The 17,345-nt window shown below is 56.8% G+C and overlaps 3 protein-coding genes across 3 annotated transcripts; all 3 read right to left on the bottom strand.

Moving 5' to 3' along the window:
* Positions 1 to 576: 576 nt before the first annotated feature.
* Positions 577 to 4,326, bottom strand: LOC135977015 (cAMP-dependent protein kinase catalytic subunit alpha-like). Its single transcript, XM_065575489.1, has 3 exons — positions 4,264 to 4,326; positions 3,745 to 3,873; positions 577 to 3,564 (listed from the first exon to the last, which is right to left on the bottom strand). Exons 1-3 carry the CDS (start codon positions 4,324 to 4,326, stop codon positions 3,433 to 3,435), a joined length of 324 nt encoding a protein of 107 aa, XP_065431561.1. The 3' UTR covers positions 577 to 3,432.
* An 859-nt stretch (positions 4,327 to 5,185) lies between these two features.
* On the bottom strand, positions 5,186 to 8,138 carry LOC135977014 (cAMP-dependent protein kinase catalytic subunit alpha-like). Its single transcript, XM_065575488.1, has 2 exons — positions 7,640 to 8,138; positions 5,186 to 7,460 (listed from the first exon to the last, which is right to left on the bottom strand). Exons 1-2 carry the CDS (start codon positions 7,886 to 7,888, stop codon positions 7,329 to 7,331), a joined length of 381 nt encoding a protein of 126 aa, XP_065431560.1. The 5' UTR covers positions 7,889 to 8,138; the 3' UTR covers positions 5,186 to 7,328.
* On the bottom strand, positions 7,685 to 17,086 carry LOC101953893 (uncharacterized). The gene is made up of 8 exons (XM_065575487.1): positions 16,264 to 17,086; positions 13,384 to 13,434; positions 12,864 to 12,992; positions 12,599 to 12,684; positions 12,403 to 12,492; positions 10,643 to 11,188; positions 8,160 to 8,210; positions 7,685 to 7,768 (listed from the first exon to the last, which is right to left on the bottom strand). The coding sequence occupies exons 3-7, from the start codon at positions 12,987 to 12,989 to the stop codon at positions 8,201 to 8,203; spliced, it is 858 nt and encodes a 285-aa protein (XP_065431559.1). The 5' UTR covers positions 12,990 to 12,992; positions 13,384 to 13,434; positions 16,264 to 17,086; the 3' UTR covers positions 7,685 to 7,768; positions 8,160 to 8,200.
* Between the last annotated feature and the right edge of the window lie 259 nt (positions 17,087 to 17,345).

The raw sequence follows: 17,345 nt of genomic DNA, 5'->3' as shown, positions 1-17,345 counted from the left end.
ATGAATTCCAGAGACTTGATTTGAACCTGCAGTTTATTCTATCTCTGCTGCAAGCCTGAACCAAGAACTTTGCCATTACTGTATGTAATTGATTCCATTTAACCAATTCTAACTCTCATCTATATCTTTTTCCTTTTATGAATAAACCTTTAGATTTCAGATTCTAAAGGATTGGCAACAGCATGATTTGTGGTTAAGATCTGATTTGTATATTGATCTGGGTCTGGTGCTTGGTCCTATGGGATCAGGAGAACCTTTTTTCTTTTATTGGGGTATTGGTTTTCATAACCATTTGTCCCCATAACGAGTGGCACTGGTGGCGATACTGGGAAACTGGAGTGGCTAAGGGAGTTGCTTGTAAGACTTGTGGTTAGCCAGTGGGGTGAGACCAAAATCCTCTTAGTCTGGCTGGTTTGGTTTGCCTTAGAGGTGGAAAAACCTCAACCTTGGGCTGTAACTGCCCTGTTTTAAGCAATTAATCCTGAATTGGCACTCTCAGTTGGGTCCTGCCAGAACCGCATCGTCACAGAGGCAGCCCCCTCTTCACCTCCCAGGCCACACTCCCGCCCAGGCAAGAGAAGGAACAGAACCCAGGAGTCCGGACGTCTCCTGGCAAACCATTCCCCAGGTCAAAATCACAAAGTCCCGACCACAGAAAGCCCAGGGCCCCCTTGTTTCCTCCTGATGGGTCCAGTCTCTTTCGGGGGTTAAGCCCCTCTGCCTCCTGGAACCGCACCTCTCTGAGCCTTAGCACACCTGTCTCTCGCCGTGGGCCCCCTCAGGGAGTCCACTTGCTCTGGACCCCCAGGGCCTCCACTCCCAGAGGAAATAGTGCAACCCTGTTCTCTAGACCAGTGGCAGCAGATTTGTATAATTTTTGGTGGTGCCCAGAATAGGTCTAGTCCCCTCCACCCCCCGGCCGCCTACCCGACCTGTAAGCCGATATATATTTTATTAAATAACGTAAAAATGGACTGGAAAACTGTAAGCGTTTAACTGTTTCCCTTTATTGCACAATATCACTATCATAAGAAAAAATTATTTAACTAATAATATCAACGTTATTTATACACTTTTGAATATGGAAACAACCAAGCACTTTTTGATCAATAACCCTCAAAAGCAAATATTTTCTAAAATTAAAACAAATATAGCCCCTTCTTTTGCAATGTTCTTCAGGAGGCAGCAAACACTTTTCGTTGTTGTTGGTTCTTGAAATGAAGTCATCCAGGAGACTTGCAATGTCTTATGAGTAGAGTTCTTATGAACGTGCAGAAATGCCAAGTGATTTAGACGTTCTTGGCCCATTGTTGTTCGCAAATAATTTTTCAGTCGAGGGCTCTGGGGTGGGGCTGGGGATGAGGGGTTCACAATGCAGGAGGGGGCTCAGGGCTGGGACTCAGGGTTGGGGTGCTGGTGTTGCAGGCTCTGGGGTGGGGCAGGGTTGGGGATGAGGAGCTCGGGGTGCAGATAAGCTGCCCCAGGGCTAGGGTCAGATAGGACTCTCCCACTCTGCTCCGCACCAGCAGCAACGAGCTCCAGGTGAGGGACCCCTCCTCTTCCCTCCCCCCTTGCCCCGCAGCACAATCACTCTGCACCACTGTCACTGCACATGCTCCTAGGGCCCCTCTCAGGTACAGGAAGCCCCCTCGCTTCCCCTATGCTGGGGGGGGGCGCTCCCCTGCTGCTGCCCCTCACCGTAGCCTCACTGGGGATGGGGCTTCCCCTTGCTCAGCATGGGGCAGGAGTGGTGGGTGGGGGAGAGGGCAGGGTGTCACAAAATTCAACCAAGCCCCAGCTGCTTAGGTCCAGGAAGCCCCCAACCCTGTCTCCCCTGCAGTGGGTGGATGCTCGGGGGGAGGGGACTGCCATCACATGTGGCTTCCTTCCTCCCCTGCTTTCCCTCACTGTAGCCTCACTGGGGGGTGGGGGATGGGGCTGCCCCTTGCCCAGCGTGTGGCAGGCGTGGTGGCTGTGGGGAGGGACAGATTACAGGGTCAAACACTCACCGAAGCCCCAGCAGCTGCTCAGGTGAGTGAGGTCCACTGCAGATAATCAGGTCTCCTGTGGGAAGTCCCCTCGTGTCTCTTCCTGGTGAGTGCCAGGGGGAGGGAAGGGCTGCCAAGCACATGTGTGCTCCTCCCGGTCCTGAGTGCAGCAGCCAGGTGCCTCAGCCTGCTGCTGGCGTCTCTTGTTGCCATAGGCAGCAGCAGCCGGCAGCGTGTGCAGGCAGGCAAGTGAGAGCCATGCGCAGCTTTCATTCCGGCAGAGACGCTCGGGTGGGGGACGCTCAGGCAGGGGGGGGCCCACTCCAGGCAGGGCCAGGGGAGAGACCCAGCTCCAAATATTGGTGGAGCAGGGCCCTGGCCCTGAATATTCCTGGAGCATGGGCACCACGAGCCCATATAACTTGCCGCCTATGCTCTAGACCGGAATGACTCTCAGTCAGCGTAAAACAGGAGGGTTTATTGAGCATTTGAACACAGCATAGGAAACTCTCAGGGCCCTCAGGCCTGGCCTCCCTCCGACACCACCCAATTCCCCTGCACTCCGCTGGGCGCACAGCCCACCCAGCCTTGTCCTAGTGCTCCACAGGAGGGGCGGTGCTGGGTGTATTCCGAACGGGGAGGGGACACATTGGGCTGGGGTCTGTAACGCTGAGCATGGTGCCCTCTTCTGGTGACTAGCTACAGTTCAGCGCCCCTTTCTTCTCTTCCACAATTGCAGCTCCCGGAGTTGCAGCTGCCCCGGGTCTCAGCCATCCGGCAAGGTCACGCTGTGAAACCCCGTTCTGGGGGAGCTCTTCAAAGTCAGACCCCTCTCTCCTATGCCTGCAGGCTCCAGCCGGTTGGCGCTTAACTCGGGCGGCTCCTGGTCGGCAGCGCAGCGGGGCTAAGGCAGGCTCCCTGCCTGCTCTGGCCCCACGCTGCTCCCGGAAGCACAACTATCTTTGCTCTCCCCCCTACACAAAGGGTGTAGTTCACAGGCCCCAAGATCCAGGTTCAGAGAAGAGGGTCCAAGCCCCATCGCCGGGGCCTGAATTTTAGCTTTCACAGAAACTCCATCTGGAGGAAACGATCCCACGTGATGATTTCAAAGTCTCCGCAAAGCCAATTGTGCATGAAGGCCAGCGCATGGGAGCCGGAAACTGAAACTGACTAGGAACGAAACCAAAACTGTCCAGGTTGGAGGGGGGTGGAAGTATCACTGTTCAAAATATGGAGTCAAAAGCAGAACAGAAGAGAGTGAAAAAGGAGAATCATCCAAACTGATTTTTCGTAGCTCCAAACCTGATCCCAGACGTCACGCCAGGAACGTTTGTTCTCAGGATACAAGAGACGCCGACTGTGCCCTTCGACCCCTTCAGCAGAGCTTTGGTTTTAAATAGGAAACAAATCGAGGGGATAGTGGGAGTCGGGGGGGAGACACAGCCTAGGGCCGGGCTGGCAAGCAAAGGACAGCTACCTTGAAAGAATACTCTAGCTTGACGAGGATTTCAAAGTTGACAACCTGGAGGATGCATTTCTCGTTGAGGGTGTGCTCAATTTCTTTCAGCTTCACTACCTGGGAGAGAAAAGGAAATAGCAACATCAGATCTTCCTCTGCTGGCGCAGCACCCCCCTGCGCCTCCCACACACTCCCCTCTCCTGCATCCCCACGCAGGGTTCATCTCCAAATCCCTCCCCCGCACTGGGGATTCCATGGCCTCATGCCAGATCTCCGCGGGAGCCCCCAGCATCTCACCTTCTGTTTATCCAGGATCTTCATGGCATAGTGATTCCCGGTCTCTTTGTCTTTCACCAGCATGACCCTCCCAAATGAGCCTGTGCCCAAGGTCTTGATTCGATCAAATTGATCCAACCTGGCTGTGTTCTGGAAGGGGGGAAAAACAAACCTGATGTGGGGCCAAACTGGTCTTGGGGGCATCAGGAAGGAACCTGCCCAGGACAGTGGGATTTGCACTGCAAGACTGGATGGGTCTTTAATGACCATGAGTGGGTCAGAGCTTCGGTTTTTATACCTCACCAGAAAGGCAGCCCCTCCAGGGGCAGTGTTGACTGTGACAGGAGAGTGCTCCCTACTGAGCCCCCCAGCCCTGCCCCCCAGGAGCAAAAATAACGCCAGACCCTCAGCAGAGGCTGTTTGTCAAGGTGGCTCAGAGTTGGGGAAAGAGATCCAGGGGTGACTGCACAGTAATCAGCCTGGGGCTGCAGAGGCCTTGATTGGGAGGGTGTGGAGTGATCTGGGTTGGGAGCACAGTACCTGGGAGGGGTTCTCCCATTTCTTGAGGAAGTCTTCTTTGGCTTTGGCTAGGAACTCCTGCATTGTAAGGGAAACAGAAAGGGAGCAGCGTGAGGAGCCAGGAGGGGTGGGACACCCAGCCTGGTGGACAGGGCTCCCCTTTCAGGCCCCCTGCCCCCCGCTCAGCGAAGAGGCATGCAGGCAACTCTGGTTATGCAAAACCTCAGCCGCTGGAAGCTGCTCCCCAAGGAGAAACCCACTGCCCGTGAGTTACCTGGCTGGAAGTGGGGTGATCTTTGGAAAGCTTATTAGCAGGTATGTTGGTTCTTTGCTGGGTTTTAAGAGGGTTTCCCTGCAATGCTTTTACCTTAAGAATCCATGTGCTTGCTAACAGCTGTGTGGTACCTTATACCCGTGGGAGACTGGGCTGTTTGGAGCCTCTGAGGAAGGAGAGCTAAGCAGGCCGGCTGAGGCCAGTGGCATAGCCAGGTGGAGGGAATGGGGGAGCGATAAAAAAAAAAAGGCGCCGCCCGCTGCGGCACTTTTACTCACCCGGTGGTGCTCCAGGTCTTCGGCGGCACTGAAGGATCCGCCGGCGAAATGCTGCCGAAGACCCGGTGCCCATTGGCCTTCCTGCTGCCAGAGTCCCAGGAGCTGCTGCTGTCCACGGGGAGCAAGCCAAGCTGCTGGTGCTGGAACAGAGATCCTCCACCTCCTGGCCTGGGGAGGCTGGAAGGTCTGCAGTGCTTGCGCAGGGTGCTGACTCCTGCTGGGAATCACGGCTGGGCTCCTGGGGTCCGTGCATCCCACACAAGAGGCCCCAGAGCCATCCTGCCCGGCTCCCCTCCTGGGCTGGGTCCCGCCTGCCCAGACACATCTTGGGACAGCTCCTATTGGGCCTGGCACCTGCTGGGGGAGCGGGTTTCCCCTGCCAGAAGGTTGGGCACTTCCACTTCCTGACCTGGCTGGGAGCTGCTTCCCCGCCAGCGGGGACGGAGGGGCCACTCTGCTCCTGGGGAAGATGGCAGCTGCTTCCCTCAGGCTCTGGGGCCACCTGCAGAGCCTTCTTCCTGAACATCCTCAGGAGCCTGGCCATCCTGGAACCGAGCAGGGAGCAGGCGTGAGTCTGGGGTCAAGCCCCTCCCCATCCCTGCCCCAGCCAGAGCAGCTCCTCCTCCCGCACAGGGGTGCAGGGAGTGCAAGCTGCACACTGACAGGAGCTCAGTGCATGATCTGCTCCCAATGTTCCCCCTGGGGCTGCAATACCCGGGGAGTCTCCTCCTTTTAGAGCAGTGAGGTCAGTCACAAAGAGCATTGGTCACTTTGGAGAGGCAGCCTCCTCCTCCCCTCCCAGGCCACACTCCCGCCCAGGCGAGAGAAGGAACAGAACCCAGGAGTCCGGACGTCTCCTGGCAAACCATTCCCCAGGTCAAAGTCACAAAGTCCCAACCACAGAAAGCCCAGGGCACCCTCGTTTCCTCCAGTCTCTTTCGGGGGTTAAGCCCCTCTGCTTCCTGGAACCGCATCTCTCTGAGCCTTAGCACACCTGTCTCTCGCCATGGGCCCCCTCAGGGAGTCCACTTGCTCTGGACCCCCGGGGCCTCCACTTCCAGAGGGAATAGTGCAACCCTGTTCTCTAGACCGGAGCGACTCTCACCCAGCGTAAAACAGGAGGGTTTATTGAGCATTTGAACACAGCATAGGAAACTCTCAGGGCCCTCAGGCCTGGCCTCCCTCCGACACCACCCAATCCCTCTGCACTCCCCTGGGCGCACAGCCCACCCAGCCTTGTCCTAGTGCTCCACGGGAGGGCAGTACTGGGTGTATTACGAACGGGGAGGAGATCCATCGGGCTGGGGTCTGTAACGCTGAGTGTGGTGCCCACTTCTGGTGACTAGCTCCAGTTCAGCGCCCCCTTTCTTCTCTTCCATCATTGCAGCTCCCGGAGTTGCGGCTGCCCTGGATCTCAGCCGTCCAGCCAGGTCACGCTGTGAAACCCTGTTCTGAGGGAGCCTTTCAAAGTCAGACCCCTCTCTCCTATGCCTGCAGGCTCCAGCTGGGTGGCGCTTAACTCGGGCGGCTCCTGGTCGGCAGCGCAGCGGAGTTAAGGCAGGCTCCCTGCCTGCTCTGGCCCCACGCTGCTCCCGGAAGCAGACACTGGGGAGTGGGGCAGAGGGGTCTGCGCACTGCCTCTGCCTGCAGGCACCGCCCCTGCAGCTCCCATTGGCCGCAGTTCCCGAGCATCTCCAGATTTACCCCAGTGTGAGAGCAGAATCTGGACCCACCAGGAGGGGGCCTAGGCTGTGGGGGGCCCTCGCATATGAACTTAAGACACCAAGAAAGCTGTGGAGCTCAAAGGCACAGCTATCTTTGTTCTCCCCCCTACACAAAGGGTGTAATTCACAGGCCCCAAGATCTAGGTTCAGAGAAGAGGGTCCAAGCCACATTGCTGGGGCCTGAATTTTAGCTTTCACAGAAACTCCATCAGAAGGAAACGATCCCAAGTGATGATTTCAAAGTCTCCACAAAGCCAATTGTGCATGAAGGCCAGCGCATGGGAACCGGAAACTGAAACTGACTAGCAGGGCCGGATCCAGGGTTTTGGCTGCCCCAAGCAGCCAAAAAAAAAAAAAGCCGCAATCGTGATCTGCGGCGGCACTTCGGCGGGAGGTCCTTCGCTCCGAGCGGGAGTGAGGGACCGTCTGCCTAATTGCCGCCGTATAGCTGGACATGCCACCCCTCTCCGGAGTGGCCGCCCCAACCACCTGCTTGCCGCTGAATAGCCGGTGCTTGGAGCCGGCCCTGCTGATTAGGAACGAAAGCAAAACTGACCAGGTTCGGGGGGAGGAGGGGAAGAATCATTGTTCAGAACATGGAGTCAAAAGCAGAACAGAAGAGAGTGAAAAAGGAGACTCATCCAAACTGATTTTTCTTACCTGCAAACCTGATCCCAGACGTCACGCCAGGAACGTTTGTTCTCAGGATACAAGAGACGCCGACTGTGCCCTTCGACCCCTTCAGCACAGCTTTGGTTTTAAATAGGAAACAAATTGAGGGGATTGTGGGAGTCGGGGGGGAGACACAGCCTAGGGCCGGGCTGGCAAGCAAAGGACAGCTACCTTGAAAGAATACTCTAGCTTGACGAGGATTTCAAAGTTGACAACCTGGAGGATGCATTTCTCGTTGAGGGTGTGCTCAATTTCTTTCAGCTTCACTACCTGGGAGAGAAAAGGAAATAGCAACATCAGATCTTCCTCTGCTGGCGCAGCACCTCCTGCGCCTCCCACACACTCCCCTCTCCTGCATCCCCACGCAGGGTTCAGCTCCAAATCCCTCCCCCGCACTGGGGATTCCACAGTCCCAGGGCAGATCTCCGCGGGAGCCCCCAGCATCTCACCTTCTGTTTATCCAGGATCTTCATGGCATAGTGATTCCCGGTCTCTTTGTCTTTCACCAGCATCACCCTCCCTAATGAGCCCGTCCCCAAGGTCTTGATTCGATCAAACTGATACAAATTGGCCATGTTCTGGAAGAGGGGGAAAAACAAGCCTGATGTGGGGCCAGATTGTCCTGGGGGCATCAGGAAGGAACCTGCCCAGGACAGTGGGATTTGCACTGCAAGACTGGATGGGTCATTAATGACCATGAGTGGGTCAGAGCTTCGGGTTTTATAGCTCACCGGAAAGGCAGCCCCTCCAGGGTCAGCACTGACTGTGACGGGAGAGCGCCCGCTACTGAGCCCCCCAACCCTGCCCCCCAGAAGCAAAAATAGCCCCAGACCCTCAGCGGAGGCTGTGTGGCAAGGTGGCACAGTGATGGGGAAAGAGATCCAGGGGGTGATTGCAGAGTAATCAGCATGGGGCTGCAGAGGTCTTGATTGGGGGGGTGAGAGGTGATCTGGGTTGGGGACATAGTACCTGGGAGGGGTTTTCCCATTTCTTGAGGAAGTCTTCTTTGGCTAGGAACTCCTGCATTGTAAGGGAAACAGAAAGGGAGCAGCGTGAGGAGCCAGGAGGGGTGGGACACCCAGCCTGGTGGACAGAGCACCCCTTTCAGCCCCCTCACCCTCCTCTCAGCGAAGAGGCATGCAGGCACAAAGGGGGTGGGGATTTTAAGCGTATCAGCGAGATGGCGGTGCCTGGTTGGCCACAAAGGGCGGCTCAGCTGGGGATTGGCTAGAGAGAGGTCCACGTGGGGGCGCTCCCGCAACACCCCCACCGCCGGACCTCTCCCTCGACACACCGAAAAGCCCCGTCAGGGAGGGCTAATGCAGCCCCCAGCACCTACAAAAGGGGGCGCACTTGTGTCTCTACCCCCTCCCCCCCGCTGAACATACCACTCGGGGGTGCCTGTTCCATACCCTGCAACAGACAACCTGCACTCCACAAGGAGACACTCATACAACCCTCCAGTCAAATGACGTTAAAAGGCATGGATCATGTTGCCCTAATGGGAGGATACGGGATCTACTACTGCTGCCAGCAAAGGGGATGAAGGGTGAGGAGATTCCCCCTTAGCTCAAAAGGCAGAGACCTGTATGTACCCTTCTTTCAACCATGCAGGCAGCATGCACCAATGACACCAACAGCCCACAAGGGGGTGCTCCGCACACACACAGACACAGCTGCAGAAAGCAGCCGTGAAAGTCGCAAACCCCAGTTGGGCTTTGCCCACAAAGGGGTTAAAACGACCAGCCGCAGCCTCCACAGCAGCATCCTGGGAACAACCAGTGCCCCACTCTCTGGCATCCAACCAGGTGATCCTTCCTTCGCCAGCCGGGCTCCCCATCCTTGCTGCAAGATCCCAGAACCATGGGAGGGGGGAGGGGGATTGGCGCAATCTGCAGCAGCTGGAGGGATATTTGGTACCGAGAGCCCCTTGTATCTTTCCTTGCCTCCCGCTGCTCCCGAGAGGGACAAGTCCCACAGCTCTTAATAGTGCAAGAGATGCCCACGGGATTTGAATGGCTGCAGCAGCGAGGCCAAGCACAGAGCAGCAGCAGGGGGTGGCTTTGAACCCAGAGCTCACCCCAACCCCCACCATCACATGCAAGTCTCCCCCACACCAGAGGTGTATAAAGTTAATTTTCTCCCCCGGGGATCACTGGTGCTCACACACCAGGAAGGGGACAAACTAAAAGCCTAGATCCAGATCTGGGTGCTGCGGTTCTTGGGGTCACGGATGCACAACCCAGGAGTCAACTCCCTGCTGCCCCACTCTCACCACTACAACCCACTCCCTTCCCAGAGCTAGGGAGAGAACCGCAGGAGCCCTAGCTACCAGCCCCCCACTTGAATCACTAAATAGCAACACTTCTGTGGAAACCAGGCACCACCACGTTCCAGTCCTGTCCCTGCCCTAAAGAAAGGGCTGAGAAATAGGCCATGCGAGGGCCTGAAATGCACCAGCGAAGCAGGACAACATGCTACAGATGTCACTGATTCACTGCCGGAGGGAAGGAGACCGAGATTACAGGGATTCCCCTGATCCCACAGGATAGGGCAGGGCAGCCCTGAAAGGGTTCTGGGGGCCAGCTATTTGCTGGCTAACTACCCCCGCCCACACCCCCTTCACCCTCTCGTCCCCACACTCCATTTCCCATGGAGCCCAACAGAGGGGGGCTGAATTCACATCTGCTTCCCCCAGATGCGCGCAGGAGCCGCGGCTCAGTCTGTCTGACCTACTTTCACTTTCTCTCCTACTCTATGTGGATTATTTATAGAAACAGGCTTGGCTCACCAGCCACTGTCTCCCGCCATTGATCCCAGCCCTGGGAGGGGGTGGGGGGATCCTTGCCTGGACACAGGACAGATAAGACAATTTCCTGCACTATCCTGGCCATACCTTACAGAACTAAGTTTAAGTAGTTTAGGAGTTTATTGCATTACAAAGGCAGGCGGTTATGTTTTATTGTGGGACTGTATGCGACATCTCCGATGGAAACCCAGGGAAGGGTTATGGGCTTTGAGGGACCATCTGAAACTATGGGGCCTTTTAAAGTTAAGTACGTTTCCCAGGAAATCTCTAGGGGGAGGGGTATGCAAATGTAACACCTCTGGTTATGCAAAACCTCAGCTGCTGGAAGCTGCTCCCCAAGGAGAAACCCACTGCCTGTCAGTTACCTGGCTGGAAGCGGGGTGATCTTTGGAAAGCTTATTAGCAGGCGTGTTGGTTCTTTGCTGGGTTTTAAGAGGGTTTCCCTGCAATGCTTTTACCTTAAGAATCCATGTGCTTGCTAACAGCTGTGTGGTACCTTATACCTGTGGGAGACTGGGCTGTTTGGAGCCTCAGAGGAAGGAGAGCAAAGCAGGCGGGCTGAGGCCAGTGGCGTAGCCAGGTGGAGGCAACAGGGGGAGCGATCAAAAAAAAAGGCTCCACCCACTGCGGCGCTTTTACTCACCCGGCGGTGCTCCAGGTCTTCGGCGGCACTGAAGGATCCGCCGGCGAAATGCTGCCGAAGACCCGGTGCCCATTGGCCTCGCTGCTGCCAGAGTCCCAGGAGCTGCTGCTGTCCCACGGGGAGCAAACCGAGCTGCTAGTGCTGGAACAGAGATCCTCCACCTCCTGGCCTGGGGAGGCTGGAAGGTCTGCTGTGCTTGCGCAGGGTGATGACTCCTGCTGGGAATCACGGCTGGGCTCCTGGGGTCCGTGCATCCCACACAAGAGGCCCCAGAGCCATCCTGCCCGGCTCCCCTCCTGGGCTGGGTCCCGCCTGCCCAGACACATCTTGGGACAGCTCCTATTGGGCCTGGCACCTGCTGGGGGAGCGGGTTTCCCCTGCCAGAAGGTTGGGCACTTCCACTTCCTGACTTGGCTGGGAGCTGCTTCCCCGCCAGCGGGGACGGAGGGGCCACTCTGCTCCTGGGGAAGATGGCAGCTGCTTCCCTCAGGCTCTGGGGCCACCTGCAGAGCCTTCTTCCTGAACATCCTCAGGAGCCTGGCCATCCTGGAACCGAGCAGGGAGCAGGCGTGAGTCTGGGGTCAAGCCCCTCCCCATCCCTGCCCCAGCCAGAGCAGCTCCTCCTCCCGCACAGGGGTGCAGGGAGTGCAAGCTGCACACTGACAGGAGCTCAGTGCATGATCTGCTCCCAATGTTCCCCCTGGGGCTGCAATACCCGGGGAGTCTCCTCCTTTTAGAGCAAAAAGAAGAACAGGAGTACTTGTGGCACCTTAGAGACTAACAAATTTATTAGAGCATAAGCTTTCGTGGACTACAGCCCACTTCTTCGGATGCATATAGAATGGAACATATATTGAGGAGATATATATACACACATACAGAGAGCATAAACAGGTGGGAGTTGTCTTACCAACTCTGAGAGGCCAATTAATTAAGAGAAAAAAAACTTTTGAAGTGATAATCAAGCTAGCCCAGTACAGACAGTTTGATAAGAAGTGTGAGAATACTTACAAGGGGAGATAGATTCAATGTTTGTAATGGCTCCCATTGGCCGCAGTTCCCGAGCATCTCCAGATTTACCCCAGTGTGAGAGCAGAATCTGGACCCACCAGGAGGGGGCCTAGGCTGTGGGGGGCCCTCGCATATGAACTTAAGACACCAAGAAAGCTGTGGAGCTCAAAGGCACAGCTATCTTTGTTCTCCCCCCTACACAAAGGGTGTAATTCACAGGCCCCAAGATCTAGGTTCAGAGAAGAGGGTCCAAGCCACATTGCTGGGGCCTGAATTTTAGCTTTCACAGAAACTCCATCAGAAGGAAACGATCCCAAGTGATGATTTCAAAGTCTCCACAAAGCCAATTGTGCATGAAGGCCAGCGCATGGGAACCGGAAACTGAAACTGACTAGCAGGGCCGGATCCAGGGTTTTGGCTGCCCCAAGCAGCCAAAAAAAAAAAAAGCCGCAATCGTGATCTGCGGCGGCACTTCGGCGGGAGGTCCTTCGCTCCGAGCGGGAGTGAGGGACCGTCTGCCTAATTGCCGCCGTATAGCTGGACATGCCACCCCTCTCCGGAGTGGCCGCCCCAACCACCTGCTTGCCGCTGAATAGCCGGTGCTTGGAGCCGGCCCTGCTGATTAGGAACGAAAGCAAAACTGACCAGGTTTGGGGGGAGGAGGGGAAGAATCATTGTTCAGAACATGGAGTCAAAAGCAGAACAGAAGAGAGTGAAAAAGGAGAATCATCCAAACTGATTTTTCTTACCTCCAAACCTGATCCCAGACGTCACGCCAGGAACGTTTGTTCTCAGGATACAAGAGACGCCGACTGTGCCCTTCGACCCCTTCAGCACAGCTTTGGTTTTAAATAGGAAACAAATTGAGGGGATTGTGGGAGTCGGGGGGGAGACACAGCCTAGGGCCGGGCTGGCAAGCAAAGGACAGCTACCTTGAAAGAATACTCTAGCTTGACGAGGATTTCAAAGTTGACAACCTGGAGGATGCATTTCTCGTTGAGGGTGTGCTCAATTTCTTTCAGCTTCACTACCTGGGAGAGAAAAGGAAATAGCAACATCAGATCTTCCTCTGCTGGCGCAGCACCCCCTGCGCCTCCCACACACTCCCCTCTCCTGCATCCCCACGCAGGGTTCAGCTCCAAATCCCTCCCCCGCACTGGGGATTCCACAGTCCCAGGGCAGATCTCCGCGGGAGCCCCCAGCATCTCACCTTCTGTTTATCCAGGATCTTCATGGCATAGTGATTCCCGGTCTCTTTGTCTTTCACCAGCATCACCCTCCCTAATGAGCCCGTCCCCAAGGTCTTGATTCGATCAAACTGATACAAATTGGCCATGTTCTGGAAGAGGGGGAAAAACAAGCCTGATGTGGGGCCAGATTGTCCTGGGGGCATCAGGAAGGAACCTGCCCAGGACAGTGGGATTTGCACTGCAAGACTGGATGCGTCATTAATGACCATGAGTGGGTCAGAGCTTTGGGTTTTATAGCTCACCGGAAAGGCAGCCCCTCCAGGGTCAGCACTGACTGTGACGGGAGAGCGCCCGCTACTGAGCCCCCCAACCCTGCCCCCCAGAAGCAAAAATAGCCCCAGACCCTCAGCGGAGGCTGTGTGGCAAGGTGGCACAGTGATGGGGAAAGAGATCCAGGGGGTGATTGCAGAGTAATCAGCATGGGGCTGCAGAGGTCTTGATTGGGGGGGTGAGAGGTGATCTGGGTTGGGGACACAGTACCTGGGAGGGGTTCTCCCATTTCTTGAGGAAGTCTTCTTTGGCTAGGAACTCCTGCATTGTAAGGGAAACAGAAAGGGAGCAGCGTGAGGAGCCAGGAGGGGTGGGGCACCCAGCCTGGTGGACAGAGCTCCCCTTTCAGCCCCCTCACCCTCCTCTCAGCGAAGAGGCATGCAGGCACAAAGGGGGTGGGGATTTTAAGCGTATCAGCGAGATGGCGGTGCCTGGTTGGCCACAAAGGGCGGCTCAGCTGGGGATTGGCTAGAGAGAGGTCCACGTGGGGGCGCTCCCGCAACACCCCCACCGCCGGACCTCTCCCTCGACACACCGAAAAGCCCCGTCAGGGAGGGCTAATGCAGCCCCCAGCACCTACAAAAGTGGGCGCACTTGTGTCTCTACCCCCCTCACCCCCCCGCTGAACATACCACTCGGGGGTGCCTGTTCCATGCCCTGCAACAGACAACCTGCACTCCACAAGGAGACACTCATACAACCCTCCAGTCAAATGACGTTAAAAGGCATGGATCATGTTGCCCTAATGGGAGGATACGGGATCTACTACTGCTGCCAGCAAAGGGGATGAAGGGTGAGGAGATTCCCCCTTAGCTCAAAAGGCAGAGACCTGTATGTACCCTTCTTTCAACCATGCAGGCAGCATGCGGATACAGACTAACACGGCTGCTACTCTGAAACTTTTTAGAGCAGTGAGGTCAGTCACAAAGAGCATTGGTCACTTTGGAGAGGCAGCTTCCTCCTCCCCTCCCAGGCCACACTCCCGCCCAGGCGAGAGAAGGAACAGAACCCAGGAGTCCAGACGTCTCCTGGCAAACCATTCCCCAGGTCAAAGTCACAAAGTCCCGAGTACAGAAAGCCCAGGGCCCCCTCGTTTCCTCCTGACGGGTCCAGTCTCTTTCGGGGGTTAAGCTCCTCTGCCTCCTGGAACCGCATCTCTCTGAGCCTTAGCACACCTGTCTCTCACCATGGGCCCCCTCAGGGAGTCTACTTGCTCTGGACCCCCGGGGCCTCCACTCCCAGAGGAAATAGTGCAACCCTGTTCTCTAGACCGGAGCGACTCTCACCCAGCGTAAAACAGGAGGGTTCATTGCAGGGGTCTCAAACTCAAATGACCACGAGGGCTGCATAAGGACTACTGCATTAGCCCGAGGGCCGCATCACTGACACCCACCCCTTGCTGGCCCTGGCCCTGCCCCTACTCCACCCCTTCCATGAGGCCCCGCCCCTGCCCCACCTCTTCCCTGCCCCCATTCCAACCCCTTCCCGAAGTCCTCACCCCAACTCTGCCCCCTGGCGTTGCAGGAGGGGTGTGGGGTGTGATGGGGGCTCAGGGCAGGAAGTTGAGGTGCAGGAGGTGTGCAGCAGGGGGCTCAGGGCAGGGAATTGGGGTGTGGGGTGCAGGAGGGGTGTGGGGTGCGGCAGGGGGTCGGGGTGCAGGGTGTGGCAGGGGGCTCAGGACAGGGGGTTGGGGTGCGGGGTGTGGACTCCGGCCTGGCGCCGCTTACCTAGAGCGACTCCAGGGTGGCAGCACCTCACTGAAGAGAGAGGCTCAGGACTAGGGCAGAAGGGCAGGGGAAGGGCAGCCTGCCCTGGCCCTAATGAAGATGGACAGTAGGACCTGCCGGAAGCCGGCAGCCTGCAGAGCTGAGCGGATTCAAGGTGTGCTGCAGGCTCCTGAGTCAATGTGTGCTGCAGGCTTCAGGGCAGTGAGGAGGCAGCAAGTGGGTGCCGGGAGACACTCGGGGGTGGCAGGTGCCCCAAACATTGCGGAGCAGCGCACGGGGAGCTCAACAGGCACAGAAAATAACTCTGGGGGTCAGGGGTGAGGGGAGTTTGGCGGCGACAGGAAGTAACAGGGGGGGGGGGGCGTGGGGAGCTCCACGGGCCGCAGGGAAGACACCACCCAATCCCCCTGCACTCCCCTGGGTGCACAGCCCACCCAGCCTTGTCCTGGTGCTCCACGGGAGGGGGGGTGCTGGGTGTATTCCGAACGGGGAGGGGACCCATCGGGCTGGGGTCTGTAACGCTGTGTGTGGTGCCCACTTCTGGTGACTAGCTCCAGTTCAGCGCCCCCTTTCTTCTCTTCCACCATTGCAGCTCCCGGAGTTGCGGCTGCCCCGGGTCTCAGCCGTCCGGCCAGGTCACACTGTGAAACCCCATTCTGGGAGAGCCTTTCAAAGTCAGACCCCTCTCTCCTATGCCTGCAGGCTCCAGCCGGGCGGCGCTTAACTCAGGTGGCTCCTGGTCGGCAGCGCAACGGGGCTAAGGCAGGCTCCCTGCCTGCTCTGGCCCCACGCTGCTCCCAGAAACAGCCACTGGGGATTGGGGCAGAGGGGTCTGCGCACCGCCTCTGCCTGCAGGCACCGCCCCCGCAGCTCCCATTGGCCGCAGTTCCCGAGCATCTCCAGATTTACTCCAGTGTGAGAGCAGAATCTGGACCCACCAGGAGGGGGCCTAGGCTGTGGGGGGCCCTCGCATGTGAACTTAACACACCAAGAAAGCTGTGGAGCTAAAAGGCACAATTATCTTTGCTCTCCCCCCTACACACAGGGTGTAGCTCACAAGCCCCAAGATCCAGGTTCAGAGAAGAGGGTCCAAGCCCCATCGCCGGGGCCTGAATTTTATCTTTCACAGAAACTCCATCAGGAGGAAATGATCCCACGTGATGATTTCAAAGTCTTCACAAAGCCAATTGTGCATGAAGGCCAGCGCATGGGAGCCGGAAACTGAAACTGACTAGGAACGAAAGCAAAACTGACCAGGTTGGAGGGGGGCGGAAGTATCACTGTTCAAAACCTGGAGTCAAAAGCAGAACAGAAGAGAGTGAAAAAGGAGAATGATCCAAACTGATTTTTCTTAGCTACAAACCTGATCCCAGACGTCACACCAGGAACGTTTGTTCTCAGGATACAAGAGACGCCGACTGTGCTCTTCGACCCCTTCAGCAGAGCTTTGGTTTTAAATAGGAAACAAATCGAGGGGATTGTGGGAGTAGGGGGGGGAGGGGGGAGAGACACAGCCTAGGGCCGGGCTGGCAAGCAAAGGACAGCTACCTTGAAAGAATACTCTAGCTTGACGAGGATTTCAAAGTTGACAACCTGGAGGATGCATTTCTCGTTGAGGGTGTGCTCAATTTGTTTGAGCTTCACAACCTGGGAGAGAAAAGTAAATAGCAACATCAGATCTTCCTCTGCTGGCACAGCACCTCCTGCGCCTCCCACACACTCCCCTCTCCTGCATCCACACGCAGGGTTCAGCTCCAAATCCCTGCCCCGCACTGGGGGTTGGCTAGAGAGAGGTCCATGTGGGGGTGCTCCTGCAACACCCCTACCACCGGGCCTGCCCCTCGACACACCAAACAGCCTCGTCAGGGAGGGCTAATGCAGCCCCCAGCGCCTACAAAAGGGGGTGCACTTATGCCTCTACCCCCCCACTGAACATACCATTTGGGGGTGCCTGTTCCACGCCCTGCAACACACAACCTGCACCCCACAAGGAGACACTCGTACAACCCTCCAGTCAAATGACGTTAAGAGGCGTGGATCATGTTGCTCTAATGGGATGATACAAGATCTACTACTGCTGCCAGCAAAGGGGATGAAGGGGGAGGAGATTCCCCCTTAGCTCAAAAGGCAGAGGCCTGTGTGTAGCCTTCTCTAAACCATGCAGGCAGCACCCACCAATGACACCAACAGCCCACAAGGGGGTGCTCCGCACACACACAGACACAGGTGTAGGAGGCAGCCGTGAAAGTCGCAAACCCCAGTTGGGCTTTGCCCACAAAGGGGTTAAAACGGCCAGCTGCAGCCTCCGCAGCAGCAGCCTGGGAACAACAAGTGCCCAGCTCTCTGGCATCCTTCCTTCGCCAGCCGGGCTCCCCATCCTTGCTGCCAGATCCCAGAACTATGGGAGCAATCTGCAGCAGCTGGAGAGATATTTGGTACCGAGAG

Source organism: Chrysemys picta, chromosome 22, assembly GCF_011386835.1.
Source record: "Chrysemys picta bellii isolate R12L10 chromosome 22, ASM1138683v2, whole genome shotgun sequence".
Taxonomy (NCBI): domain Eukaryota; kingdom Metazoa; phylum Chordata; order Testudines; family Emydidae; genus Chrysemys; species Chrysemys picta.
Note: the sequence above shows the minus strand (reverse complement) of the source record. Positions and strands in the feature narration are given on the sequence as shown.

Bases quoted from the DNA above. Each gene is read 5' to 3' on its own strand.
- LOC135977015 (XM_065575489.1), bottom strand. From the start codon at position 4,326: ATGCAGGAGTTCCTAGCCAAAGCCAAAGAAGACTTCCTCAAGAAATGG. The intron at 3,874-4,263 runs GTACTGTGCTCC...CCCCCCTTCCAG, and splicing joins AATGGGAGAACCCCTCCCAG to AACACAGCCAGGTTGGATCA. The intron at 3,565-3,744 runs GTGAGATGCTGG...TTTCTCTCCCAG, and splicing joins AGATCCTGGATAAACAGAAG to GTAGTGAAGCTGAAAGAAAT.
- LOC135977014 (XM_065575488.1), bottom strand. From the start codon at position 7,888: ATGGTCATTAATGACCCATCCAGTCTTGCAGTGCAAATCCCACTGTCC. The intron at 7,461-7,639 runs GTGAGATGCTGG...TTTCTCTCCCAG, and splicing joins AGATCCTGGATAAACAGAAG to GTAGTGAAGCTGAAAGAAAT.
- LOC101953893 (XM_065575487.1), bottom strand. From the start codon at position 12,989: ATGGCCAATTTGTATCAGTTTGATCGAATCAAGACCTTGGGGACGGGC. The intron at 12,685-12,863 runs GTGAGATGCTGG...TTTCTCTCCCAG, and splicing joins AGATCCTGGATAAACAGAAG to GTAGTGAAGCTGAAAGAAAT. The intron at 11,189-12,402 runs GTAAGAAAAATC...GCTCGGTTCCAG, and splicing joins GTCTGGGATCAGGTTTGGAG to GATGGCCAGGCTCCTGAGGA.